An 11,690-nucleotide genomic window follows, 5' to 3' on the forward strand; every position below is an offset into this window, starting at 1 on the left:
TGTATTTATTGAAATAAACGGTTTTGCATGCAATTAGAGTTTTGCCGATTACAGCACCATTGGTCATCAAAACTGAAAAATCAATGTGATTTTTTCCTGGGGTATCGGAATCTGCAAAAAAAAGTTTGTTATCATTGGATATATTTTTGAAAAATATTGGACATATTGGATATTTTTAGTTTTTTCGATCTGTGTATTTTACAAGATATTCCACCATCCCAACCTTTTTTGTTACACCCTGTATAATCGTCTCCTATAGTCTCTTCTTATATGATACAACAAGTAACGCAACGCCATGATAGTCCTGTCAGGATAGAAAAAGGAAGAGCAATTATATGAGCAATGTAACGTGGTAGGAAATATGAAGAAGAGGCACAATACCAAAGAAAATAAAGTCATAATATATGGAATAAGAGGGCATTACACAATATTATGACTCATAGAACATGTAAGGGTACAAGAAGACAATGAATTATTACACAAGTGATGTCGTATGTCAGGATACATGGAAAAGTGTCACTATATACAGCTGTCAATCACTTCATACATTTCTATGGGGCCAGAGGAAGGGTACCATGCAAAGATTATAATATATATATATATATATATATATATAATATAAAATGAAGTTATATTGTACAAGTATTTACAACAAAGCCATGACCTCTCCCAGAAGCCTCTGCACAACTTCTAGGACTTGTTCTTGCGCCTTGGTTTTCTGGTACTATGTCATTCCGAGGTAGTGGGAGGCGGAGGGACTGGATAGTGACGACCAATCTTTCCCACACTTCCCTCACCATTATAGATGGGAATTACATGTACTGTACCAGTCTCTACTACACACTATAAGTATACGTGTGGCCTGCGCTGTATAACATGTGGCAGCTGACAGGACAGAGCTCTGGGAGATACTTACAAACTGGTTGGCGCCTCGTCTCCTGAACGGGAACGACATGTTGTCTCGTCAGTAGTTCCCGTTACTTCTCCTCAGAAGCCCCCGATCACTGCAGCGACCGCTTCCTTAGTGACACCCCATCATTATGGCCGCCTCGCATTGGTCAGCCTTTCCATTCCGACCAATCATCTTGTTGGATACTGGTATCCTTGGAAACCCGACGCGTTGCTGACGGAGAAAAAGTTTACCAAGGGCGTCAAACGAGAAAGCCCGCCCATTCATGTGGAGCGATACAATGATTGGGCCGTTCTATGGCGAGCGAAGCTCCAGTGTCCAATCAGCTTTAACATTGTGATATTGGCGGTTATTTAACCAGAACTGAAAGGCAGCGGTGCAGGTCAGTACCGGGCACCATTTCACCTCACATGATACAGAATACTGAGGCCACGTGACAGACATTCTCTATACGCGAGGAGCTGCACGTGATTCCTATGTGTTCTCATTCTCTCAGGATGTCTCTATTGATCAATCTACAATAACAATGTCAGCAACGCAGAGCACGCCAGTCAGGGCTGGGGCGTCCGCTGTGCCCTATGGGCATGTCATTGGGAGTGAAAAGTGGAGAGGAACTCAACTGGCACATTTTCTACAAGGTATGAGAAGCAATGTTACAGGAGGCTCCATATCTCTAACGTGCAGCCACCTGTAACGAAGTAAGCTCGTGTGTGATTGGCTGGTGAAGTCCGCTTACTCGCTTCAAACATGGACATGGCCAGGACCTGGGCTGCACACGTGTCCGACCTGTGGTAATAGACATGTAAGCTGGGCTGAACCCACGGGCTGAACACAGTGCACTGGCCAGGAGCAGAGCCAATAAAATAAAATCGGGTTAAAAGTAGAGTGGTGTGGGGTGACTGACAGGCCTGCGGCTCCCTATTATATTTATTAGGGAGCCAGAAGAGCTGGCTCTTAGTGAGTGGAGCCTAATGAGCCAGCTCACTAAGAGGAGCCGGAATTCCCATCACTATTCCAAGCATAGTTGCTAGTGCCGAAAAGCTGCCTGATTGGCTCAAGCATCATGTCCAGGTCAGGCAGAGCTGCCTCACCTATAGTTTGGGACTGCTCATCAATACTAGACTAGGGTTCCTGCATCATACAAAAATATGTCTGCAAACCGACCTGCAGCGCAGACATTGTAACCAGCTGGCAGACGGGGAGTCCTTGCATCTTATTTCTGTATGATGCAGTAATAAATGCAATGTGTGCAGTCCATGGGATCAGGCATACGGCTCCATTTCCAGGGGCCAATCTTGTTCAGAGTTTTACATCTTGGCAGTTGGCTTACACGCCATGTGTACAAGTCCATAGTATGATGTTTGATACTGTGGACCACCAGCTCCTCCTCAGGATGCTTTGCTCTATTGGCCTGAAGGACACTGCACTCTTGGGTTTTCTTCTTGTCTCTCTGACTGCACTTTCAGTGTCTCCTTTTGTGGATCTTTCACCCCCCCCCCCCCCCCTCCCTCTTACTGTTGGTGTTCTTCAGGTCTCTGTCCTAGGTCCACTTCTCTTTTCCCTTTTATAATGCCCTCATTTGACAAAGCATCAGATTTGGTTTCCAGTATCATGTCTATGCTGATGATACCCAGCTGTATATATCTGCACCTAACATCAGCCCTGCCACGAGTCTCTAACATGTCCGCTTTAAACTTGGGGGTATTCCCACGAAGACAAGTTTCCTAAATTCTCATTCTCTAATTTACTGTTAACAAAAATACAGCATTTCTCAGATATAAGTCCGACCTGTCTATCAGTCCTGGTGTGCACAATTTCAGTTGCCCCTAGACACGACCCTGTAACTTCCGACTTTAGTGTTGGGGAAGCCATCTTGGATTTGTGTGTGACAGCCATGGAGCTGAGATTTCTCTCTGCTCCCTGCACTGTAGCTCCGGCCCCTGCAGTCCAGGACAGAGCTCACTCACTACTGCACACTGATACAGAATCTGTTTTCCTGCAGCAACCAGAGGAGAACTACAAGCTACAGACAGATTTGTTCTTTATCTGGGGAGGCACAGCAGATCTAGTGTGTTGTGGAATAGCAGAGATGTAAGAGAACTGAGTGTAATTGTGTGCAATTTGGATCTAATGGATCTCATCTCTGATCTGTCTAATCTCTCTGTGTCAGTCTGTTAGGACAATGTTCAGAAGCCAGATGAAAGTGTATATAAACCTGTACCCTGATGATCTAACCATTGTCAGAACACAGCATTGATGGATCATAATCTGATGTCTGCTTAGAGAATCCTCTGGAAACTTACACTGACCATCACTTAGTGATAGGAGCTAAAACAGCAATAAAACTGAGTAAATTTTTAACCTTGCTTCACAATTTATCTTTAGTGTGTTAACATCACTAGGGGATTGAAATCTGAGAATTTTCTTTTATCGGAAACCCCTTTAATCTTTCTAAGACTGAACTTCTTGTCTTTCCACCATCTACTAACTGACCCAACCCTGAACTCTCAATCTGTCTGTGATATCATCATAGCCCCGAGGCAACAGGCCGTAGACCTCTCCTTTGTGCCGTATACACTCACCGGCCACTTTATTAGGTACACCATGCTAGTAACGGGCTGGACCCCCTTTTGCCTTCAGAACTGCCTCAATTCTTCGTGGCATAGATTCAACAAGGTGCTGGAAGCATTCCTCAGAGATTTTGGTCCATATTGACATGATGGCATCGCACAGTTGCCGCAGATTTGTTGGCTGCACATCCATGATGCGAATCTCCCGTTCCACCACATCCCAAAGATGCTCTATTGGATTGAGATCTGGTGACTGTGGAGGCCATTTGAGTACAGTGACCTCATTGTCATGTTCAAGAAACCAGTATGAGATGATTCCTGCTTTATGACATGGCGCATTATCCTGCTGAAAGTAGCCATCAGATGTTGGGTACATTGTGGTCATAAAGGGATGGACATGGTCAGCCACAATACTCAGGTAGGCTGTGGCGTTTCAACGATGCTCAATTGGTACCAAGGGGCCCAAAGAGTGCCAAGAAAATATTCCCCACACCATGACACCACCACCACCAGCCTGAACCGTTGATACAAGGCAGGATGGATCCATGCTTTCATGTTGTTGATGCCAAATTCTGACCCTACCATCCGAATGTCGCAGAATAAATCGAGACTCATCAGACCAGGCAACGTTTTTCCAATCTTCTACTGTCCAATTTCGATGAGCTTGTGCAAATTGTAGCCTCAGTTTCCTGTTCTTAGCTGAAAGGAGTGGCACCCGGTGTGGTCTTCTGCTGCTGTAGCCCATCTGCCTCAAAGTTCGACGTACTGTGCGTTCAGAGATGCTCTTCTGCCTACCTTGGTTGTAACGGGTGGCGATTTGAGTCACTGTTGCCTTTCTATCAGCTAGAACCAGTCTGCCCATTCTCCTCTGTCATCAACAAGGCATTTCCGCCCACAGAACTGCCGCTCACTGTACGTTTATTCTTTTTCGTACTCTTATGGATTTATATCTGGGGCTCAAACCCCTAATCATTGTAAGGTGACTTTCAAATTAAATGAGTCTGTGTCCAGCGCTGGAATTTGACTAACTTGAAGAAAAGACAAGACCTGTCCTTGCAGGAAGTTAGCAACAAGACTGACAAGTTTTATTGAGGGACCGACATTTATAGAAAACCATAAGGCACTTTACATAAGGCGTGTAATTAGGAAAGCAGCAACTATAATTTGGGTGTTCTCACCCAGGAAATGTAACACTATTGGATGTAAGCACACAAAGGAGTCTGATACTATTGGCTACATGCAAATACTGAAACTTCCCAGGTGCTTGCCTGGATACCTTCCACTAGGTGCTGCTAGTGAGCACTAAGTCTTTGTGTTCTGAGGGAAACACCCAAACTTAGTTATCACTACACAAAGTTATATGAAATGGATACTAAATCTTTAAAATGTCCGACAATATGTAAGATGGCGTCTGAGTCCAGTGTAATATCTTTAACAGTACCATTCTCTGTAAACCCTAGAGATGGTTGTGCGTGAAAATCCCAGTAGATCAGCAGTTTCTGAAATACTCAGACCAGCCCTTCTGGCACCAACAACCATGCCATGTTCAAAGGCCCTCAAATCACCTTTCTTCCCCATACTGATGCTCGGTTTGAACTGCAGGAGATTGTCTTGACCATGTCTACATGCCTAAATGCACTGAGTTGCCGCCATGTGATTGGCTGATTAGAAATTAAGTGTTAACAAGCAGTTGGACAGGTGTACATAATAAAGTGGCTGGTGAGTGTGTGTGTGTGTGTGTGTGTGTGTATATATGTGTATATATATGTATCTCTTGCTGCATGTGTCTCAAACCTCTCTAGAATCCGTCGTTTTCTTACAACTGAAACCCCTAAAACACTAATTGTTGAACTGATTCACTCTCGTTTTAGACTGCTCTAACAATTTAATGATCACCCTCCTCCACAAAGCTCTCTATAATGCTGCACCTCCCTGCCTCTCTTCTCTCATTTCAGTCTGTCTCCCAACCTGCACTCTTCAATCTGCCAGTGATCCTAGACTATTCTCTTCTTCCTTAATTTGGGCCTCTCACGTCTCCAGGACTTCTCCAGAGCTACACAATTTGTCTGGAATGCTCTACATCAGACCAAGGCCCACGAAGGAAAGCGATGCGTTTTAGGAGCACATTTTAAGCTTTGCAGGTTGGCTATTAGACCTATTGCCCACAAACATCATGTATTTGCTGGACAGCAACCAGAACTGAACTGACACGCTGAGTACAGTTCCGGTTGCTGAGCGCTCTGCTTGCACTTTCCAGCTAACACTTGATGCAAGTTGGATGCATCAGACTTCCTTGTGGGCAATGGGCTTAATACCCAAATTGCAAAGCTCCTAAAACCCATCTCTTTGGGCAGGCCTGTCACATTCACTAGCTGCATGAAACTCTCATGAAACTAATCCACCCTGTGCATTCCTCCTGTCTGTTATCGGGCAAGCACCAGATGCCAAGCTACAAGCTTGTTTTCAGCCCCTTTGACCTTGGGCTTGGTATGTAAGATGGCAGCTGATCACACTCTTATACCTCTTGTGTCACCCCTTCCATCCTCAGACTGTTAATGCTTGAGATCAGGACCCTCACTCCCATAGTTCCATATGACTGTTTTTTATTTGTATATGTTCCCCATGATTTGTATGGTGTTACAGAATATAAAGATTATTATATTATCCTGATGTATGAAATGGTACATTCTTTATTTCTGCATTATACAGATAAAGAGCATATACGGTAAGTATCCTTTGAGGATAACAAAGTTTGCTTTCAAGTGGAAACACAGCAAGATATATCTGGTGCATGGAGAGGCTCTGAGCATTTTTATCTTTCTGTTATGTGTAGAATCTTTCTTATAGAAATCATTCAGGAGTCCCATCATGTGCCAGAAGGGAATATGAAGACTTGTCCACGTTGTGCCAGTCCAGATGTATTCACCCCATTGTGCTTTGCAGACAGCATGTTACAGAGCAGGTGGAGCTGAGCAGCATCTAGGGTCCATTCATATCATGATTTGATCATTTTGTTGAATAGATAAATTAAAAAAAAATACACAAGTAGCTACTCTTATAGAGCTAAATGTTATCAGCTCATGTTGGACGAGTATCTTTTGCTTGCATTTCTTTTTTTTTTTTTTTTTTTTTTTATCCTGTAATTTTTTTTTATCCACTAAATACATGATTATACTGCGATGTAAACAGCCATAAACTATAATTTGTCACTTCTATCTTTGCTCTTTCTATTTTAAAATTCTAAAGTAAGGGGTTAAAAATGTTATCTATATTGTGTAAACATATATATCACTAGGGGATTGTAATTTGAGAATATTCTTTCATATGCAAACCCCTTTAATGACCTCTAAAATGACTGCTACTTTACTACTAAAAAAAAGTTTGTCACCCAGCCTTTTCCAGATGACAATGAAAATCTAGATCTTCCTTCTGCAGGAAAAGTAAAGTTGGTGTTTGAAGATGGATTGGGGCTAGTAGACTTCCATATGTCAAACCGAGCCTGTGTCTTGTATATATCAGAGAGTGACCTGGTGTCAGGGAATGCTTTTAAAAGAAGACTTGTCCGCTTTCGAAAAGTAAGTCCTTTATATTACCGCCCAGTCAAAATTAGTTTATTCATCATGTTGTTTATGTAAGGAGACAGTATAGGGAGATCACATGCACATGTTTTTCATGGTTCTGTCTGGAGGCTGTAGGGTGAAATATACAGATGACACACAGGTGCATGTAGTGTGTATTTGTTTGTTTTTTTGCAACACATGATGATATAGAGATGACACACAAGCTGATTTTGTGAACATGGGGTTAGGCAATGGATTACACACTGATGACGTACGGACTGAAAATCGCACCACATTTCCGTTGTCCCAAGCCTGAGAACAGCACAAGCTCCTGTGCTGGTACATTGAGAAAAAACGTGTTAGGTTCAGCTCACCTCTTGGATGAATTATTGTTTACACGAGGATAGCACTGATGCCTGGATTGGGGAACCAGCAGTCATCAGAAATTGAGAATAGGAAAAATCCAGCTTACAAGTTTTGTAGAGAAAATCTTTGAGGTTAAAAATCCATTTTATTAAAGAAAAATTAAAATCTAGGACATCACTAATACATGAGTCTGATGCGTTTCAAACCTATGGATTCTTAGTTGTAGCCTGATGGTGGTAGCCTCATGTTGATGTGACCAAATGGTCAAAGCGCATTTCATCCCAAAAATGTTTTTGGATAAGCGCCTGCTACTTCACATGTCAAATACTCGCCACCTTGCCTCTCCTTTTTATTTTCTCTCAAGGCCAGCAACTTGAAAGGTGTTGTTATTGCTGAGAGGACCCGGATCAGTGATCAGTACTTTCCTCCAGTACAGAACTTTGTGGTTCTGGAGCTTGGCATGGCATTACTCCCTGTTACTAGTCAGAGTGAAGCAGCACAGCTTATATTTCATTTAGTAAGTAAATACCTTCTGAAAATTATTAAAAAATATGTGCCAAAGATTTAGTCTGTTTTATTATCGGTTATCTGTTTTAGTCTGATTTAGTCCTTTAGGACCTAGACCAGTGATGGCGAACTTTTTAGAGTGCCCAAACTACAACCAAGACCCACTTATCTATTGCAAAGCGCCGACACAGAAATTTAATTAGTGATTTACATTCCCTGCTCTGTTACAGCTTTCATTCATATCAGCATCCTGAGGACATCAATAAAGCAGAAAATAGGAGAAATTTGGATGATGATTGTAGCTTCCCTTCAGGGCCCCATAAACAGGAAGAATTATCAGGGCTGGAGCAGGAGCTACAATGATAATCCAGATCTGTCCGCACCTTCCCACTCCTCCAGTAGTCCCAGGTAGAGCTGTCACTTTAAAATAGAAAAACTGAGGGACTCCAGCAAGGTGAAAAATCCAGGTAGCTTAAAATTTGTCAAAAAAGAGTTTATTTAATCCAGGTTAAAAAAGCACTTGCAAGTGCAAGAAGGACGAACATGGATACACTAGGGGAAGACACAACAAAAAAAGAGCTTGCGGTAACGCGATTTGGACTAACGCAACCTAGTCCTTACTCATACCCTTTGGACTCCGTGCACACTGTCGTTCTGAGGCTTAATAGGACGCCTTTGGGGTGAGCTGTTTTCTACTTTTTCTATTGTTACATTGGACTTTAAAATAGCTCTGTGCACAGCAAGTCCTGGGGTGTCTGGGACTGCAGGAAGATACCTGGAGTCCCCTCTGGTGATGGCTTGGATGCCCACAGAAAGGGCTCCGAGTGCCACCTCTGGCAACTGCCATAGTTTTGCCATCACTGACCTAGACCATCAGCTGTAAAGGACAGCCGAGTGGTTTATGAGGCTCCAAAGTATTTTAGTATCTCCTTTTTTCCTTTAGTGTTGAAGTGCTATGATGGTGTTCATAGTCTTTGGAGTCAGGCACTATCTAATTCCTGAATGTAAAGTCACTGGGTAAAGTGTATAAAATACCAAACCAGACAACAATGCAGTGGAACTAAAAATAAATATTCCCCACAGGTACAGGAGCGTAGCCGAGAAGGAGGCAGCAACCCTTTTATTAGCAAGAAGCGCTGCCACCTTTCTGAAGCCAGTATTTTGCAGACTGTACAGAGGATACCAGGTGTTGGACGAGTAAAGGCTCTTCAGCTTCTCCAGTATTTTCCCAGCATCCAGCAACTGTCAAATGCCTCTCTAAGGGACTTAGAGGCTGTGGTGGGACGAGGAATTGCCAACAACATCCATTTATTCTTTACTGAGACCTGAAAATCTATCTTTTGTTGAGTCGGATTTCTTCATAATGTCAAAATGGCCAGCAAAGCTGTAATAATAAGCTTCATTGTTCATGTTTTGATGAAGCAAGTGGAACACTTGTCGGGTGGTGCCTGTATATGTATTTTGTATGTGTCTCTTGTCCTCTGTTATTCCTCTGGGTAATGTGCAATAATTGTATGTAAGCTAAGTTTCTTGACTGAGGACTATACCTCTATACAGGCTTACTGTAACTTGTATATTTAGTTATTTAACCATGGGTGGACTCTTTTCTGTTTGTTACTTTTATTGCATCAGATTAAAAAGATGTTATGCTTATTATACTCTAGTAAATTTAGACAAGCTTTCATGCCAGAAAAATGTTAAGGAGATGTATATCCTGCTGCACATTGCCCACAGAGATGGTAATGGTTCACCATTCCATGCCCGCTATAAAGATAGAGCATGCTCTATGTAAAGGCTCGTTTACGCGAATGTAATGGAAACTGATATATAGCCACACCATTTGCAGCCACATATTGGTGCCTGGTCACTGTGCGGTGACCACACATTGTCTCACTACACCATGACCTTGAAGGGTGAAATATATGACAAGTCCCATATTTCACTCACCCCTCCTCCTCTCCAGCGAGTGGCCGTACAAAAACATACATTTTGTGTGACTGTAGCAGTGTTCCCCAACCTTTTTGTATCTGGGGACCGGCTGCACCCAAATTTTTTTTTTTTTTCTTTCCAGTTACCCCTCTCATAATGGTCCCTGGAAAATAAAATTGTTTGTTCTGCAAAAAGTCCAGATCTAACCCCAACCCATATAGTGTGCCATTTTCTGCAGCCCCTGGACTCAAATGCCCCCTTTTCCTGCTGCTGTCCTTTTTTTCCCCTGTAGCCCCCTTTTAATGTCTTCATAAGAAGACGGCTACAGAAATTTATTACATTATATATGAAATCATAATAGCCCTTTGTCTATAGGCGTGCACACACCTATAATGTCCCCTTGTCTTTGGGCTTTTCACTGAGAAGAAAAATATACCCATATATGCAAGTGTAAACCGAATTTTACAACCAAAAAACTGGGAAAACTTGACCTTGAGTAAAGTGGGTGGGAAATGCAGCTGCTACTTTTTAATAAAATGTCCAGCAGTGGTCTCCCCTCACTAGTAACATGTCCAGCAGCGACACATCAGAGGCCCCATAAAAATAAAGAAAACACTCTTCTCCGGCACTCCACTTCACCCTGCAGCTTCTCGGCAGTGCAGGCAGATGCACGTTTATGCTTTCCTGCTACGATGTTCATAAAGTACCATATACAAGTGGTCTTCACTGCCAGACTGCAGCCTGGAACCGGGTGTTCCCCAGCCCGGTCTTGGGCCATGGCCTGGCATTTGGAGACCGCTGGCCTATGGGGCCTGATTATTCGTGTAATAATTTCCAATATATGCATTATATAGTAAAAATGCACTTTACATCATCCTGCAGTCTGTTACAGTCACAGACAGTATGACAAGAGTTTGAGAGGTTTCCAGCTGTCATAGATAATGACTGATGCATCCAAACATATGACACAATGTGGCACATTTACTTACCCGGTCCCTGCGCGATCCCCAGTCCGGAATGTCCAACGAGGATGAATTCTGCCACGATTCACTACGAGCGTGCGCCTGATATCCTGCATATGTTGCTTCCCCGATCAGGTCTGTCAGAGTTCACCTTCTTCGTCCTGGTGCATGTAAGTGCTTGGTGACACAATTTTAAATGTTAAATCCCACGCGTTGTCCGAGTCCGTCAGATCGTCCCAATTTGTGTCGCGTGAAAGCCGGTGTGATTGTGACACAATCCCTGAAAAGTCAGGAGACTCAACGAAAATGCGGCCGCGGGACCCTTAGTAAATAAGCCCCAATGATGTGTGTGTGTGCGTATATTTTTCTACGAAGTATAGTAGGTTCCTGTATGATCACTTACTATGATGCAAGGCTGCAGGTCTGTGTATTCCCTGTCTTGCTGTGCACTAGATCTCTGTGCACAAGCTGTAGCCCTGATTCTCTGTACCGATTGGATGAGCTGATAAGACTCGATCATGTGGTGCCAGGAGTAATTATGGCTTCACTGCCCAGAGTTGAGGTCACAAGCAGAAGCTGCTTTTCAGGAAAAGCTGAGACTACTTTACAGAAAGGAATGATAGAACAAGATATATCTAAGACCAGGAAAAAGCCAGCAGCATGATACAGTTATCTTTGGAATTGTTATCCTTTGTTATCAAAGGATTTCAACAGTGTGATAAAACTTTTTGCGATAAACTTTTGTCCAGTAACTTTACAGTTATGCTTTAAAGGGAACCTGTCACCAGGAGACCCATTTTTAGCACTCCCCCAGTCCCCACAGAGCATAGTACATACACTGCCACTGTTTTTGTATTAAAAATTTGTTTTACAGAAAAAAAAAAGA

General features: G+C 42.9%; 2 protein-coding genes across 4 annotated transcripts in view; one reads left to right on the plus strand and one right to left on the minus strand.

Annotated features, from left to right (window-relative positions):
• Positions 1-1,224, minus strand: part of CEP89 (centrosomal protein 89) — a 92,269-nt gene extending 91,045 nt beyond the window's left edge. The window contains exon 1 of one of the 3 annotated variants that reach the window (XM_072117231.1): positions 917-1,223. Coding sequence is in view for 2 of the 3 variants with exons in the window: in XM_072117229.1 (XP_071973330.1) it covers positions 917-955 (39 nt within the window). In the remaining variant the exon portion in view is untranslated. Of the gene's footprint in view, positions 1-916 lie in introns of all 3 variants that reach the window. The other 2 variants (XM_072117229.1, XM_072117232.1) reach the window with 2 other exon arrangements.
• Positions 1,225-1,282: 58 nt separating this feature from the next.
• Positions 1,283-9,569, plus strand: FAAP24 (FA core complex associated protein 24). The gene is made up of 4 exons (XM_072117234.1): positions 1,283-1,548; positions 6,916-7,055; positions 7,771-7,923; positions 8,997-9,569. The coding sequence occupies exons 1-4, from the start codon at positions 1,437-1,439 to the stop codon at positions 9,240-9,242; spliced, it is 651 nt and encodes a 216-aa protein (XP_071973335.1). The 5' UTR covers positions 1,283-1,436; the 3' UTR covers positions 9,243-9,569.
• The last annotated feature ends 2,121 nt before the right edge of the window (positions 9,570-11,690 follow it).

This window comes from Engystomops pustulosus, chromosome 7 (genome assembly GCF_040894005.1).
Source record: "Engystomops pustulosus chromosome 7, aEngPut4.maternal, whole genome shotgun sequence".
Lineage (NCBI taxonomy): Eukaryota > Metazoa > Chordata > Amphibia > Anura > Leptodactylidae > Engystomops > Engystomops pustulosus.